Source organism: Seriola lalandi, unplaced genomic scaffold (assembly GCF_002814215.2).
Source record: "Seriola lalandi dorsalis isolate HSWRI2012SDOR001 ecotype SW California unplaced genomic scaffold, Sedor1 jcf7180002054676, whole genome shotgun sequence".
Taxonomy (NCBI): domain Eukaryota; kingdom Metazoa; phylum Chordata; class Actinopteri; order Carangiformes; family Carangidae; genus Seriola; species Seriola lalandi.
This window is the reverse complement of record NW_019525229.1, coordinates 165,068-179,736: the sequence shown is the minus strand read 5'-3', so window position 1 is coordinate 179,736 and position 14,669 is coordinate 165,068. Positions and strand designations below refer to the sequence as shown.

The 14,669-nt window shown below is 38.4% G+C and overlaps 3 protein-coding genes and 1 long non-coding RNA gene across 4 annotated transcripts; all 4 read right to left on the bottom strand.

Annotated features, from left to right (window-relative positions):
• Positions 1-1,733: 1,733 nt before the first annotated feature.
• LOC147818220 (uncharacterized) lies at positions 1,734-14,336 on the bottom strand. The gene is made up of 4 exons (XM_087178114.1): positions 14,306-14,336; positions 14,014-14,147; positions 2,640-2,693; positions 1,734-2,459 (listed from the first exon to the last, which is right to left on the bottom strand). The coding sequence occupies exons 2-4, from the start codon at positions 14,140-14,142 to the stop codon at positions 2,175-2,177; spliced, it is 468 nt and encodes a 155-aa protein (XP_087034240.1). The 5' UTR covers positions 14,143-14,147; positions 14,306-14,336; the 3' UTR covers positions 1,734-2,174.
• On the bottom strand, positions 4,343-5,741 carry LOC147818223 (uncharacterized). Its single transcript, XM_087178109.1, has 3 exons — positions 5,550-5,741; positions 5,303-5,356; positions 4,343-5,156 (listed from the first exon to the last, which is right to left on the bottom strand). Exons 1-3 carry the CDS (start codon positions 5,676-5,678, stop codon positions 4,881-4,883), a joined length of 459 nt encoding a protein of 152 aa, XP_087034235.1. The 5' UTR covers positions 5,679-5,741; the 3' UTR covers positions 4,343-4,880.
• On the bottom strand, positions 7,237-8,789 carry LOC147818222 (uncharacterized). Its single transcript, XM_087178108.1, has 4 exons — positions 8,763-8,789; positions 8,487-8,620; positions 8,209-8,262; positions 7,237-7,687 (listed from the first exon to the last, which is right to left on the bottom strand). The coding sequence occupies exons 2-4, from the start codon at positions 8,613-8,615 to the stop codon at positions 7,412-7,414; spliced, it is 459 nt and encodes a 152-aa protein (XP_087034234.1). The 5' UTR covers positions 8,616-8,620; positions 8,763-8,789; the 3' UTR covers positions 7,237-7,411.
• LOC147818221 (uncharacterized) lies at positions 10,323-11,639 on the bottom strand. The gene is made up of 3 exons (XR_015438188.1): positions 11,508-11,639; positions 11,306-11,359; positions 10,323-11,116 (listed from the first exon to the last, which is right to left on the bottom strand). It is a non-coding gene; the product is annotated as an uncharacterized LOC147818221 (long non-coding RNA).
• Positions 14,337-14,669: the final 333 nt, after the last annotated feature.

Genomic DNA, 14,669 nt, shown 5'->3' with positions numbered 1-14,669 from the left:
GTCGGAAGGTCGATTGTGTGCATAGGCCCGAAGACCAGCAGGGGAGGGGCGGCCAGACACACAGGAGAAAATGGTACACTCACTTTCCTACTAAGGTGGATGTCTATAGTCACCCCAGGGGGAAACTGTGGGAGTGAGAAAATGAGCGTGGGCCAAGAGATATGTGATCCCATAATGTATAATTAAATATATCATTTTTGGCCTCGTTTAAATGGTCATTTATTGTGTAACTGTAGTTTGACACTGTAGCTTGAGGAAAAATAATATGCTCCTAGAAACAAAAGTGCATGCAATATAACCTGCAAGAAGCTTGGGTCACGCTGACCCCAGTGTGCGAGGTATGTGAACATCAGTCCTGCAAAAAGGGAAAACTACACCATGCTGGCGTTGAGAATATTACGCCACGAGAGGCGCATTGGCAAGCCTGAGTGAAATAGTACAAAGATACTAAGGAAACACTGAGGCCAAAACGGTGCCAGGTTGACTGTAGTAATACGTCCCCACACGGACTGACTGCACGCACACTAGCGATTATCCAAATGTATTTCATGCATCTTTTAGCAGCAGAGCATATGCCTCATCAGCATATTATAGATGTGTTGGCAGGCATGTAGGGAGATCTGCTGTTGATAATTAAATGACAAACCAAAACTTAAGAAACTTGGAGACGTAATCTCACAGGTGGCATCAGTAGATACACAGTGTGAGCTAGGAGGTCGCCATGACCCGGCTGCAATTAAAGGAGGAACTGTTGACTGAAAATGTAATTCTTCAAGGACATCTGTATAGGACTGTTCTCCAGATATGAGTGTGTTACTATCCACTCGTGGGATTGTCCTGAAAGGATCTTCCGCTGCCCAGAAGCAGGTATAAAATGTCTGGTATACGCCGTTAGTTAGTTAGTTGTGCTCGAGGCAACCTGGTTTGCTTGTACTCTGTATTGGTGCGAATGAACCTCCATGAATTGAACTGGACTCAATCTCTGCTAATTTGTTTGTGAACCCTACTGCGAGGAGAAGAGTCAGTAGAGTCCTGTGAGTGAGGGTTGTGGTATGTCACTGTTTTGCATTTAGTTACAGTAACAGCTCAAACTTTAGTTAGATAAACATTTAATTTAGGGAAAGGGAAAATCCACCACACACTGAATAACAATTAATACATTCATGTTTTTCTATATGTGATATTTTAATTAACATTGAAAAAAATACGTTTAATTAATTACTAATGACATGAGTAGTACAGTGACAAATTGTTATTATTATTTAGTTTGCAAAAGTATTCAACCCCTTTCACTTTGACAAACCTCACCTCAATTAGGCACACAGTGTTACGGTCAGGTTTCAACATAACACACCTGTTTTGGAGAGGACCCTCAGTTAGTTAAAGAAACATGAGGCTAAGACCCTCGAGTAGGTAATTAAAAGATCTATATATTGTTATATAAGGAGAAATATACAAAACATCAGCCTCTGCACCACACCGGGACGGTCCACCATTAACTGGTGTTATAATAATGTGGTCTTCATTTCCTGTCAAGACGTTACCCTCTTCTTCCTCTCCTTTGGGATTACTGGCGTATTGGACCAACCTTAAAGGTGCATGCTGCCACCTACTGTACCAGAGTGTGCAACATCATGACCTTATAAAGAATACCTGGATAATTATTCATTTGGAATCCTGACTAGGAGTAGCTGACTGCAATTACACATAAAGAAGAAGTCAGGCAACAATGGTTCCCATATATTCAGTTTATTCTGGTTCCACATATGCAGCATTTTATTTGCAATAGTTGAATTTCATCATTTATCAAAATTTCAGGCATCTATTCCCAATATTCCATAGTATATCTTCACAATAAAAAAATCCAGTGATATAATTTGAATGACAGTTTCTGCTGATGCAAGAAAAGTGTGAAAATAAACCAACAGGAGAAAACAAGAACATAATGTAACCCTAACCCTCCACTTCTCAAAGTGTAATGGTTACACATCAAATGTTGTACATGTATTTATTAAAAGCTGCAGGTATATCAAAGCATTTCACATGTCTGCCAAAACTAAGTCTTTCTCTAACATCCTGTTTTATGTCAAACAATTAAAAGGAATTCATGATTTCAAGGCCAGCTCATAGAAACATTTCAATCAAGCTGCTAGAGTCACTAACTGACCTGGAAGTTACAGTTCAATGTGATTCTCCTCAAGGATTTTGATGACGTTTTTCATTTTTCCCAGTTTGTTTTCGGTTTCCTCAATTTCTGCACCTAGCTTCTCATTTTTACTGTCTATATAGGCCTTGGTTTTCTCTATGTAGCCTTTGACATTCTCCAGATATGTTTCCACTGGGGGGAATTCATCATCTGAGGTCAAGGTTTTCTTCATAAGTACAATCATTTGGTCCAGTATGCTAATAGTTTCATCCATGTGCTCTGAACTGCTGGCCATTTCTGTCTTGTAGTTTTCCTAATGGGGAAAATGAAACAGCTTCATGACATGACACAAAATCAGTCTAAGTTTGTGATGTTGTGTTATTCCCACTGCAACATAAAGTCACTTATGAACAAATCTCAGTTATGTCATCTTGTGACAGTATTACATCATTAAAGTTACTCCACTTCAATTTGTTGTGAACAACTGACTCACCTTAATTCTGTCTACTCGTTTTTGTGCTTTCTCAAGTTTTTCCTTGAGCTGTTCCTGCAGATCCACAGAGTCAACATTCAGTTACACTTGTGACATGTGAGCAAGACAGCAGCTTGAATACAGTGCATATTGTTACAACTGCAAATAAAACAAATACTGAAATATCATGTTCTTGTAATGACTCTGAAAACTTGTGAACCTATGAGAATAAAAGAATTAAGAGATAAGATTTCAACAGTAAACTTTCTCATCATGACCGTAGATTTAAACATGACATTATTTTCTATACAAAGCAAAGTTAGGCAACTATTCATTTACCAGTTGGTTCTTGTTCATCAGTGAACTTGCGACGCAAACCAGACACAGCAGAGTGAAGATGAGGAACAGGCCTCTGGTTGCTGTGAAACCAGTCGCCGCTCTGCTGCTGGAAAAGGCTGCTGCTGCCATCACTGCTGTAAATTGAAATTGTTTAAATGATGGAAAATAAAATACTGAAACTGCAATTGATCTTACATTTGTTTTTCTATCATTAATTGTAAAATATAAAGGCAACAGTGTGTAACATTTTCTGATCTTACCTGTTTTGTAAATGGAAGGAGAGCTGCTGTACAGGTGATGAACGACGATATGATGAAATGACACTATGCAAAAAGCTTTATAACTCCTGGTGTCGCCTCCCCCATTGCACAACTTATCTGTGAGTGAGTGTATGGGTGTGAATCTGTCAATGTGTGTTTTGTGGTTTTTAAATGCCACATGCAGGATGGCTTTTACCTTGTCTCCACTGCTTTGTATCTGTTACTTCAGACCATTTCTTAAGTTTCATTTTCACAGAAAAAGTATTGGGCATATTCACTTTTCAAGCAATGAACTGTACAAACCTGTAACAAAATACAGAATGTCATACAAACTGTACAACACTGTAGGAGACAGTAAACTACAGATATGAAACTGACATTAATGGAAGCTTTGTCGAAAAATTTGTTTTGGAGACCTGCTGTATTTTGACGTATTTAAACAAATCTGTGATACTATGATAAACAGAAAATGACATTTTGGCTTTTCCACTGTGGTGGCTGACAGCTGGGGACTAAGCCGTGGCGAAAGAAAATATAAACATTAAATTTCATATATGCAAAAACTTTGCAACCATACTTTACCAACTACAACACTGGAGAGGGAAGAAGACCATTAGTTAGAAGAAAAGGATGTTACACAAAATGTGCAGGAGTCATAGAGATTGGTAAAACTGTGTTGACCCAAAGAGCTGTTGAGGTTCCTCAGAAAACCTGCTCTCTTTCAAACTCAGTCTTGTAAAGGGTTTGCTATAATCTCAAGGTTAGAGAGCAGTTGGCAACATGTTTCAGGACTAAATGATGATGAAACATGAGAATCTTAGATATTCAGACATGGACATTTTACTACACTGTGTTTTAGAACAAAATAATTGCTATTAGCATCTCTCATGCAACATTTCAGTGATGTTCTTTACAGCACAACTCATATTCCAGTTATGTAAAGTTCCACTGCAAGAGCATCAGTGGTTGTGGGAGAGCTGAAGCGCTCCTGCTTGTATTCTCCTTCCTGATGTCCTCCTCTGATTTGAATCAGGCAGCACAAGTAAAGATGCTCTTTGTTATTTTACTAACCAACCTGGTATTGTCTGTAGAATTACACATAAAGAATACGTCAGACAGAAATGGTTCCCATATATCCAGTTTATTTTGGTTCCACGCATGCTGCATTTGATTTGCAATAGTTAAATATCATTTATTTAAAGAACAGGCATCAATTCCCAATATTCCATAGTATATCTTAACAATAAAAAAACAATATATGTAGCAGTATAGATTGAACATTATAATTTGAATGACAGTTTCTGCTGATGCAGGAAAAGTGTGAAAATAAACCAACAGGAGAAAACAAGGACATAATGTAACCTAGCTGTCCACTTTAATATTTGAGCTAATTTAGAAATAACAGAAGTTAAATGTGTTTATTTTGTGTTATTTTGCATACACATCGTTTCCACTTCTCAAAGTGTAATGGTTACACATCAAATGTTGTACATGTATTTATTAAAAGTTGCAGGTATATCAAAGCATTTCACATGTCTGCCAAAACTAAGTCTTTCTCTAACATCCTGTTTTATGTCAAACAATTAAAAGGAATTCATGATTTCAAAGCCAGCTCATAGAAACATTTCAATCAAGCTGCTAGAGTCACTAACTGACCTGGAAGTTACAGTTCAATGTGATTCTCCTCAAGGATTTTGATGACGTTTTTCATTTTTTCCAGTTTTATTTCACCGTCCACCATCTTTACGCTGATCTCCTTATATTTCTCGTCTGTGTCAATCTTGGTTTGCTCCACAAAGCGCTTCATGTTCTCCAGGTATGTGTGCAAATGTGGAAAGTCAGGAAAAAACACTTTTATTTCTGTTTCTGTCAATGCTATGTTTTGCTCCATTAAACTAATGAGCTCGTAACTGCTGGCCATGGTTGACTTGAATTCTGCCTAATGGGGTAAAATGAAACCGATAGACATAAAGTCACTTATGAACAGTTCTCTTGTCTCTTGTCACAGTAATTCATATTAAGTTACTTACTTATTCAATTTGTTGTGAACATGTCAGTAACATTTAAACAAACTGACTGACTCACCCTCAGGCTGGCTCCTGCTTTTTGAAATTCCTCAAGTTCTTCCTTGAACTTTTCCTGCAGATCCACAGAGAGAGTCAACATTCAGTTACAGTTTGGGGACATGTTCTTGTAATGACTCAGAAAAGAGAACCTATGAGAATAAAACAGTGTTTCAACAGTAAACTTTCTCATCATGACTCATCATGACTGTAGATTTAAACATGACATTATTTTCTATACAAGCGAGGTTAGGCAACTATTCATTTACCAGTTTCCCCTTGTCCATCAGTGAACTTGCGACACAAACCAGACACAGCAGAGTGAAGATGAGGAACAGGCCTCTGGTTGCTGTGAAACCAGTCGCCGCTCTGCTGCTGGAAAGGGCTGCTGCTGCCATCACTGCTGTAATTCAAACAGTCTGTGAGCTTGAGAGAAAAGTATCGAGCATTAAGTCTAGATGAAAGGTTTAATAGGAATCTTCTTAAACTGTAACTGAACTTCTTAAATTTGTTGAATGATGATGTAATATTTATGTCTCCCAAAAAATAAGTCCTTCTCAAAGTAAAATGTTGCTCATCTTACCTGTTATTGGAAGGAGAGCTGCTGTACAGGTGATGAATGAGGAAATGATGAGAGGACATTTGCCAAAAAGCTTTATATTCTCCTCCCCCATTGCACTGCTAACTATCTACTATCTGTCAGTGTGTCTCATGATAGTTGTTCAGAATGTGTGTATCTGTAGAACAGGTTATTCCTTTGTATTCACCTGACGATGCCTCATAACTTTCACTTTAACTGAAATAGCATTAAATGTAGACATGAAGAAAATTCAAGCGTAGACAATATAAATCAACTTATTGCACAGTGTTCTTGAGCTTACCTGCTAGGTGAAAGGAAGAGGATACCGGCTGTAAAGGTGACAAATGAAAGTTAGGAGATGACCCTTCACGAAATGCTCTATATGCTCCTGTTGTCTCCCACAATTCACCTGTGTGTGTATATGTGTGTGTGTGTGTGTGCATGCATGTGTGTGTGCGTGCGTGCGTGCGTGTGTGTGTGTGTGTGTGTGTGTGTGCGTGCGTGCATGTGTTTTGCCTCCACTCCTTTATTTCTCTATTACTTGATTTTGTCTCTTCACTTTCATTTTCACAGAAATAAAACTTGATTGTTCTGCTTTACAAAAACTGCTATAGCAAAATCAGTTAGTACTGTGACATAAAACACTAAACAAACTTCAGTTCAAGATCCTCTGCAGCTCATTATAAGCTCTCGATACATTTCGAGAAACTCAACTTCCTGTCTTTCAGAAATGTGTCTGTCATGACAGAAGCAGTTGTAACAGACACAGGGATGTGGTTAACACATTAACCATCTACAAAGATGTAAACACTGTGATGCACAGTGAACGCACCGTGCCTTTAGCTACTTTAGCTACTTTCAATGGAAAGTAGCTAAAGGCTGCCGGAAACGTCACCAAAATTTTGCTAGATGATACAATATCCTCATGGACATGTATAAGATGTGTTATGCATATTTGCATTCTGCCTAGTGTCAGTCAGTTTCAGCCTCTTATCTGCATGTAACCCTAGGGCCTTTGTCAGAGGCAACAGAGAAGCTAGGAAATCTCTCACAGAAATGTGTTTGTTTGGGTTGCCCACACAGGCGAAATTTCATGCGCAATAGTTGAATTTCATCATTTATTAACAGCTCAAGTATCTTTCCCCTATTATCTATAGTATATCTTAAGTACATATGCAGGAGTGTGGACTGAACATCAGAAATGTAACCATCCGTAGATAAAGATGCAATGACAAATGACAGTGTAAGATGCAGAGTTCACAAGATTCTTTCAGACAACTACAGACACTCTTCGTGACTTTTGTACCTTGTTTGGTTTGTTTAGAGTGTGTTGTTATATACTGATCAAACCTTCATTACAAATAATACCATCCACATTGTCCACATATACTGAATTTTATTTGCAATAGTCAATTATCATTTATTAACAGCTTTTATCTTTTCTCCACTGAAAAAGAAAAAAAATGATCGGAATGAATGGGAAGGAATTGATGATTTAAGGCCAAACATTAAAATGAATCTGCTCAACACAGATACTAATTTACATGGAAGTTACAGTTCAGCTTGATTTTCTTCAAGGAACATGATTGAGGTTTTAAGTTCTCTAATTTTCTTTTCACCGTCCTCTATTTCTGCACGCAGTTCTTCATTTTTGCTGTCTACATAGACCTTGGTGTTCTTCACAAATCGCCTGATGTTCACCAGGTATTTGGCCAAAGGTGGAAAGTCAGGAGGAATCCCTTTCACGGCTTCCTCTATTAATACTAATGGTTGGTCCAGTGAACTCATCAAATACAGACTGGTGGTCCTTTTTGAATTGTACATTGCCTGTTGAGGAAAAATAAAACAGGTTCAGTACATGATACAAACTCAGTTTCTCACTTATGAACAAATCAAAGTTCTCTGTGGTGGCCGTGAGAGTTCAGCAGTATAGCGGTAGAGCTGGGAGAGCGTGTACCATGAAGTCTTAACCGTAGCGGCCCGGGTTCAAGTCCAAACCAGGGCCCTTTGCTGCAGATCATCTCCTGATTCTCCTGTCATTCTCTGACTGTTGCTGTTGTAATTAAGGCAAAAAAAAAGTGATATACCTGGTTGGGACACACCACAGCCAGGTTCATCACTTTTCTTTTTTGCTCTTTAGTGTCCCCTGGAAACATTTCTGTTGTGTTGTATCTTGTGTTGTTGATGATGTGTTTGTCTATTTGCATGTGTTTTCTTAAGTTGAAGTGCATTGAGCTTTAAGGCCACTGTAGTTCTCTCATCCTGTCACAGTATTATATCATTGAAGTTACTCCAATGTAATTTGTTGTGAATATGTCAGTAACATTTAAACCGACTGACTGACTCACCTTCTTTCTGTCTGCATCTTCTTGTGCTTTTTCAAGTTTCTCCTTGAGCCGTTTCTGCAGATCCACAGTGAGAGTCAACATTCAGTTACAGTCTCAACAGTCTCGACATGTACATGTATTTGTAATAACTTAGAAAACTTGTTAACGTATAGTATGTGAATAAAACAATTAAGAAAATCTCAACTGTAAATTTTCTCATCATGACTCACATTGGCAGTAGACTTAACCAAAAAATAATTTATCTACAGAAAATTAAGGTTAAAAAATAATTGGTTTACCAGTTTCTCCTTGTCTGTCAGTGAACTAGTGAAGCAAACCAGACACAGCAGCGTGAAGATGAGGAACAGGCCTCTGGTCGTCCCGACACCAGCTACTGCTCTACTGCTGGAAAAGGCTGCTGCTGCCATCACTGCTGTAATTCAAAGTATAAAGTATAGATGAAGAATTTAATCATTCCTAAACTGCAACTGAACATTTACGTTTGTTAAATGACGATGTAACATTTATGTCTGCCTAAAATAAATATTCTCAAAGTAAAATGTTGCTCATCTTACCTGCTATTGGAAGGAGAGCTGCTGTACAGGTGATGGATGTGAAAATGATAAGATGACACACTGCAAAAAGCTTTATATACTTGTGCTGTCGCCTCCCCCATTGCACAACCTGTGTGTGTGCATGTGAGCGTGTGCGTGCGTGCATGTGTTTGTGTGTGTGTGAGTATATGGGTGCGGATCTGTGATCTGTCACTGTGTGGTATGCAAATGTATTTACACGCGGGATGGGTTTTATCTTGACTCCAATCTTTGCTTCCTCAGACCATTCCTTAAGTTTCATTTTCAGGTAATGAAAATGATAACATGACACACTGCAAAAAGCTTTATATTGTCCTGGTGTCACCTCCCCCATTGCACTACTAACTTGTGTGTGTGTGTGTGTGTCTATCTATCTGTCAGTGTGTCTTATGATAATTGCTTGGAATGTGTGTATCTGCAGAACAGGTTATTCCTTTGTATTCACCTGATGATGCCTTATCACTTTCACTTTCACTGAAATGGTTTTTAATGTAAACACGTGTGTGTGTGTGTGTGTGTGTGTGTGCGTGTGCGTGTGTTTTGCCTCCACTCCTTTGTTTCGCTATTACTTGAGTCTGCCTCTTCACCTTCACTTTCACCTTCACAAAATAATATCTGAGTGTGGGTTAGAGCTGCTTTGACTTAACAACACTCAGACATTTTGAGTTTACGGTTCACAAGAAGCATCTGCTGATGTGAACCATGACTTACAAGAGGGATCTCAGAAGAAAGGGTTACAGAGTGATGGGGAAGTATGGTGGAGGGAGCATCGTGATTTGGGGCTTTGCAGCTCGCCATCATCAAGGCGAAAATAAAATCCCAAGTTTATCAAGGTCTCTTACAGGATAATGTCAGGGTGGCTGTCCACCTGCAGCAGAACAACGAAGCTAAACATCAAAGTAAAGCTACTACAGAATGACTTCAAAATAAGAAAATCCACCTGTTGGAGTGGCCCATCAGAGCCCACAACCCACCAGAGATGCTGGGGAACAACCTGAAGAGACCTGCTCATACCAGACGTCCTGAGAATATGTCTGAGCTGAACTTCTGCAGGAGAATTCTACAAAGTTCCTTCAGAACATTGTGCAGCTCTGATCAGCAGCTACTGGAAACTACTGTTTGAGGTTACTGGTGCCAAAGGAGGTTTGACCTGTACTTAAATCCAAGGGTACACTTATGTTTTCCACCAGCACTGTGAATGTTTAATGGTTTTGTTCAATAAAGGCACAAATGATAATAATTGTTTAGTGTGTTATTAGTTTAAACACAGTGTGTTATCTACACTTGTGACTTAAATGAAAATCAAATCATATTTTATGAGCAATCAATGCAAAACAAAAAACTCCTAAGGGTTATCATTATTTTTCTTGCAACTGTATGTTGTGTTTTAGCAGTAACTCATTTTAACTATACATTAATTTTTGATACCCTTAACAGCCAAGCCTCATCAGCATTGCCTCTATACAGAGCACTTATAGCAGAGGTCTGGGCTTTATATTTCAGGTTGGCAGAGAGGGGAGGCGACATGAAAAGTATTTCCCATTTGTAGAATTTATTTGATGGTCCACATCAGCTGAATGGTTCATTAATGTACAACACTTTGTAAGTTATGGAATACAATGCTGTTTTGCAAAGAACCACTGAAGTCTGCACCAGCTCGCTGATAGATACTGAATGTTTGACAACAACTAGCCACAGATAATGTCTTCCCTAATTAATTATTTTCAAAAACGGACTGGAAACCATTTGCTAATTTGATTTCTTTATTTACTGGATAAACATTATTATCAGCTCTTGTCATTTCAGACAATGTTCAAAAGTCATAGTGTCACAATATCCCAGGAATTTACATTGGCATTAAGGTTTTTTAGTGGGAAAGAAACAGCAAATATGAGCCGATGAAAGAAAAATCATCAATTGTTTCACTTGTCAAACTCAATCTTTAAGCAAACTAATAACAGTAGCTACAACCTTAAACTGAAGCTGGACAATAAGAAAGAGGAGCTTTACAAATTCAGCAGAAATAACACCAGAGACAGTGACATTAACTGACATGGAAACTGTTACAGTTCATCATGATTCTCAAGGCCTGTTAGCAGCTTCTCCAGGGATTTCAAGTTCTGCTTGTAGTCCTCAATTTCTGCAGCACCATCCTCAATCTCCTTATCTATGTAAGGCTTGCTTTCCTCCAGAAATGACTTTGTGTCCTCCATCAATTCCACCAGTGGTAGAAAGTCATACATTGTTTTCCTGAGAATTGCAATCGTAGGATCCATTAAGTGAATAACATCACCCAGGACTTCTGAAATGAAGGCACTATCCAGCATGTGGTCTGCCTGTAGGGGAAATGAAGCACTCATACATTACATACTTCAACACAAACTGAATTTACTCAACTGCAGAACCTCTGAATGAGTATAGCGTATATCATTACTTAAGATACTCTGACCAGACTCTTTTTTCCTTCATACAGGATAAACCTTCTCAGCTACTCATACTGTATGTCCACAACATGACGGACTCACCAGCTTTCTCTCTGTGTTTTGTTGTAGTTTTTGAAGGTCTTCTTTCAGCTTCTCCTTGAAATTCAGAGTGAATATGAATATACATTTGTATTTGGGGTGTGTGATCATGACAACTGGTCTAATGATAAACAGCTGCAAATATAAACAACATCAAAAAAAGTTCAACAGAAAAACTGTTTGTGTTACCAAAGAAACAATTTACCAGTTTCCCCTTGTTCATCAGTGAACTTGCGACGCAAACCAGACACAGCAGAGTGAAGATGAGGAACAGGCCTCTGGTTGCTATGAAACCAGTCGCAGCTCTGCTGCTGGAAAAGGCTGCTGCTGCCATCACTGCTGTAAATTGAAATTGTTTAAATAATGGAAAATAAAATACTGAAACTGCAATTTATCTTACATTTTCATACATCTTTATCATTAATTGTAATATATAAAGGCAACAGTGTGTAACATTTTCTGATCTTACCTGTGATGTAATTGGAAGGAGAGCTGCTGTGCAGGTGATGAATGTGAAAATGATAAGATGACACACTGCAAAAAGCTTTATATACTTGTGCTGTCGCCTCCCCCATTGCACAACCTACCTGTGTGTGTGTGCATGTGCGCGTGTGCGTGCGTGCATGTGTTTTTGTGTGTGTGAGTATATGGGTGCGGATCTGTGATCTGTCACTGTGGGATATGCAAATGTATTTACATGCGGGATGGGTTTTGTCTTGACTCCAATCTTTGCTTCCTTAAGTTTCATTTTCACAGAAAATCTATTGGCATTTTCACTTTACGGGAACAAACTGTACGGACCTGTTCCAAAATACAGCGCACCACTACTCCAGTAAGTTGCTCTTCGGTCAGTCACAGATACAGACGGTGAAGTTCTCAGAGATGTTTGAGTGAATGTGTTTAACTGTGTATTGTATATTTGGCTACACTGACTGTAATTGACATAATTTGCTCTGACCTTAGAGTTTTGCTTTGAGAAGGGACTAAAACAACAGCACACTGCTGGACACAGTGCAGGCACTTTAACATGAATTGAGAACATTAAGAGGCAAATGAAAAGTGAAGGAAATGCAGGAAATCATGTTCATGCTGACGACCCGCATCAAATGAAAAAGTTCATGCCTCCGCTTTGACCTTATGGCCTCTCAAGACACAGCTTGACTTGGCTCCTCTTTCTTGAGCTTCAGACTTCTGACTTCAAGACAAAGGAGCTGAAGCCACATTTTAAAATGTCAACTATAATCTGATAATTGAATGCAGACATGATGGACAAGAGTTATCAACGTGAAACAACAGCGCCTTCTTTTCATTAGCCCACTCTTGTTTATAACTGTTAAGCTAGCTGCTCCTTAATGTTTTTGCTCTCTTGTTGTGGAGACCTTACATCTCTGCATGCAGTGAGTCCATATGCATTATATAACTGTTGCAATAAAACTCAGAAAGACAATCTCTTGGTGAATGATCTCTTTATTACAGGATTTCTACAACAGCCAAGACTACCACCATGGAAACAATGAAGTTTAATAATTAAATCACTTCAGAAATGTGATTTCTACACATAATCTTATCTGTTGTGTCAATTCAACCATGATCTAGCATCAAAACATTGATTCATACCTTGTGTTTTATCAATAAATCTGAAATGATTTTATTCCACAGTGACCTTATTACAGACAGACAAATTACATTGTTCCTTTTTTAAGTCTGGGGTAGAAGTCATCACTCCATCTTCCCTGAAACATCCAGATTTTTGCTCATTTTTACGATCATAGAGTATCTTTTAATAGTAATAACACATGTGCCCCATATAAATTCCTCCCAAACAACCAGGTTTTTAGTCAGGAGGTCATAATGTACCCTTTAAAATAGAATAATTGCCCAGTTAAAAAAGAAAAAAAAAGATCTTTGGAAGATTCAAATTGTTACCCTCTTACTCCATTCACAAACATAACATAACATCAAATATGTAACATCTTGTTTTATGTCAAACAATTGAGAGGAATTCATGATTTCAAGGCTACCTCATAGAAATATTGAAATTAAGCTGCACATACTAATTGACCTGGAAGTTACAGTTCGGCTCGATTCTCTTTGAGGAATTTTATTATGTTATTAATTGTTCCCAATTCATCTACACTGTCCTCATTTGTGTGTAGCCCCTCAGTTTTCCCGTCCAAAAAGGCCTTGCATTTCTCCAGGATGAACATGATGTTCTCCAGATATGTTTCCATTTCAGGAGAATGAGAAAGTATTGCTCTCATGGTTCGCTTAATATTTTCTATCCTTAGAGTCAATAGGTGCTGCTGCCATGTCATGGCTATTCTTTGCATCTGCCTTTCCTAATGGGGAAAAATAAAACAGCTTAATGACATGGCACAAACTCAGTTTATGTTGTTACATTGTGACTGACTGACTCACCTGCCCTCTGTCTGTGGTTTTTTGTGCTTTCTGAAGTTTTTCCTCGAGGTCTTCCTGCAGATCCACAGTGAGTCAACAGACAGTTACAGTTGAGGATGTGAGAGTATGACAGTGTATATTGTAACAACTTCAGATTAAACAAATATGACTCAGAAAAACTTGTGAACCTATGAGAATAAAAGAGTTTAAAAAAACACAACAGTAAATTTTCTCATCATGACTCACATTGGCTGTAGACTTAACCATGAAATAATTTTCTATCGCAAATTAAGGTTAAAAAATAATTAATTTACCAGTTGGTTCTTGTCCATCGCTGAACTTGCAAAGCAAACCAGACACAGCAGAGTGAAGATGAGGAACAGGCCTCTGGTTGCTGTGACACCAGTCGCCGCTCTGCTGCTGGAAAAACCTGCTGCTGCCATCACTGCTGTAAATTGGAAATTATAGAAATGAAATGATCAATTACAAATTCAAAATTAAATACTGAAACTGCAACTCCACTTACAATTATTTAATTGTAAATTGTAATACTCAAAGGTCTAGACTATAAACTATCCTGCAGTATGTAAAACTTTTTGACCTTACCTGCAATGTAAATGGAAGGAGAGCTGCTGTACACGTGATGAACGACAAGATGATGAGAGGACACACTGCAAAAAGCTTTATATACTCCTGCTGTCACCTCCCCTATTGCACAATTTACCTGTGTGTGTGCGTGTGTGTGTGTGTGTGTGTGTGTGTGTGTGTGTGTGTGTGTGTGCGTGTGTGTGTGTGTGGGATGGCTGTGCCTTGTCTCCATTTTGTATCTCTGTTACTTCAGACTATTCCTTAAGTTTCATTTTCACAGAAATAGTATTGGGCATATTCACTTACAGGAACTACAATAACATGTTACAGGAAACTAACTGGACAAACCTGTAACAAAAATACTGTATGTCATACAAACTGT

Excerpts from the sequence above, each read along its gene's own strand:
- LOC147818223 (XM_087178109.1), bottom strand. The coding sequence starts at position 5,678 with ATGGCAGCAGCAGCCCTTTCCAGCAGCAGAGCGGCGACTGGTTTCACA. Across the intron at positions 5,357-5,549 it reads TGATGGACAAGGGGAAACTG|GAAAAGTTCAAGGAAGAACT; the intron begins GTAAATGAATAG and ends GTGGATCTGCAG. Across the intron at positions 5,157-5,302 it reads AAGCAGGAGCCAGCCTGAGG|GCAGAATTCAAGTCAACCAT; the intron begins GTGAGTCAGTCA and ends TTACCCCATTAG.
- LOC147818222 (XM_087178108.1), bottom strand. The coding sequence starts at position 8,615 with ATGGCAGCAGCAGCCTTTTCCAGCAGTAGAGCAGTAGCTGGTGTCGGG. Across the intron at positions 8,263-8,486 it reads TGACAGACAAGGAGAAACTG|AAACGGCTCAAGGAGAAACT; the intron begins GTAAACCAATTA and ends GTGGATCTGCAG. Across the intron at positions 7,688-8,208 it reads AAGATGCAGACAGAAAGAAG|GCAATGTACAATTCAAAAAG; the intron begins GTGAGTCAGTCA and ends TTTCCTCAACAG.
- LOC147818220 (XM_087178114.1), bottom strand. The coding sequence starts at position 14,142 with ATGGCAGCAGCAGGTTTTTCCAGCAGCAGAGCGGCGACTGGTGTCACA. Across the intron at positions 2,694-14,013 it reads CGATGGACAAGAACCAACTG|GAACAGCTCAAGGAAAAACT; the intron begins GTAAATTAATTA and ends GTGGATCTGCAG. Across the intron at positions 2,460-2,639 it reads AACGAGTAGACAGAATTAAG|GAAAACTACAAGACAGAAAT; the intron begins GTGAGTCAGTTG and ends TTTCCCCATTAG.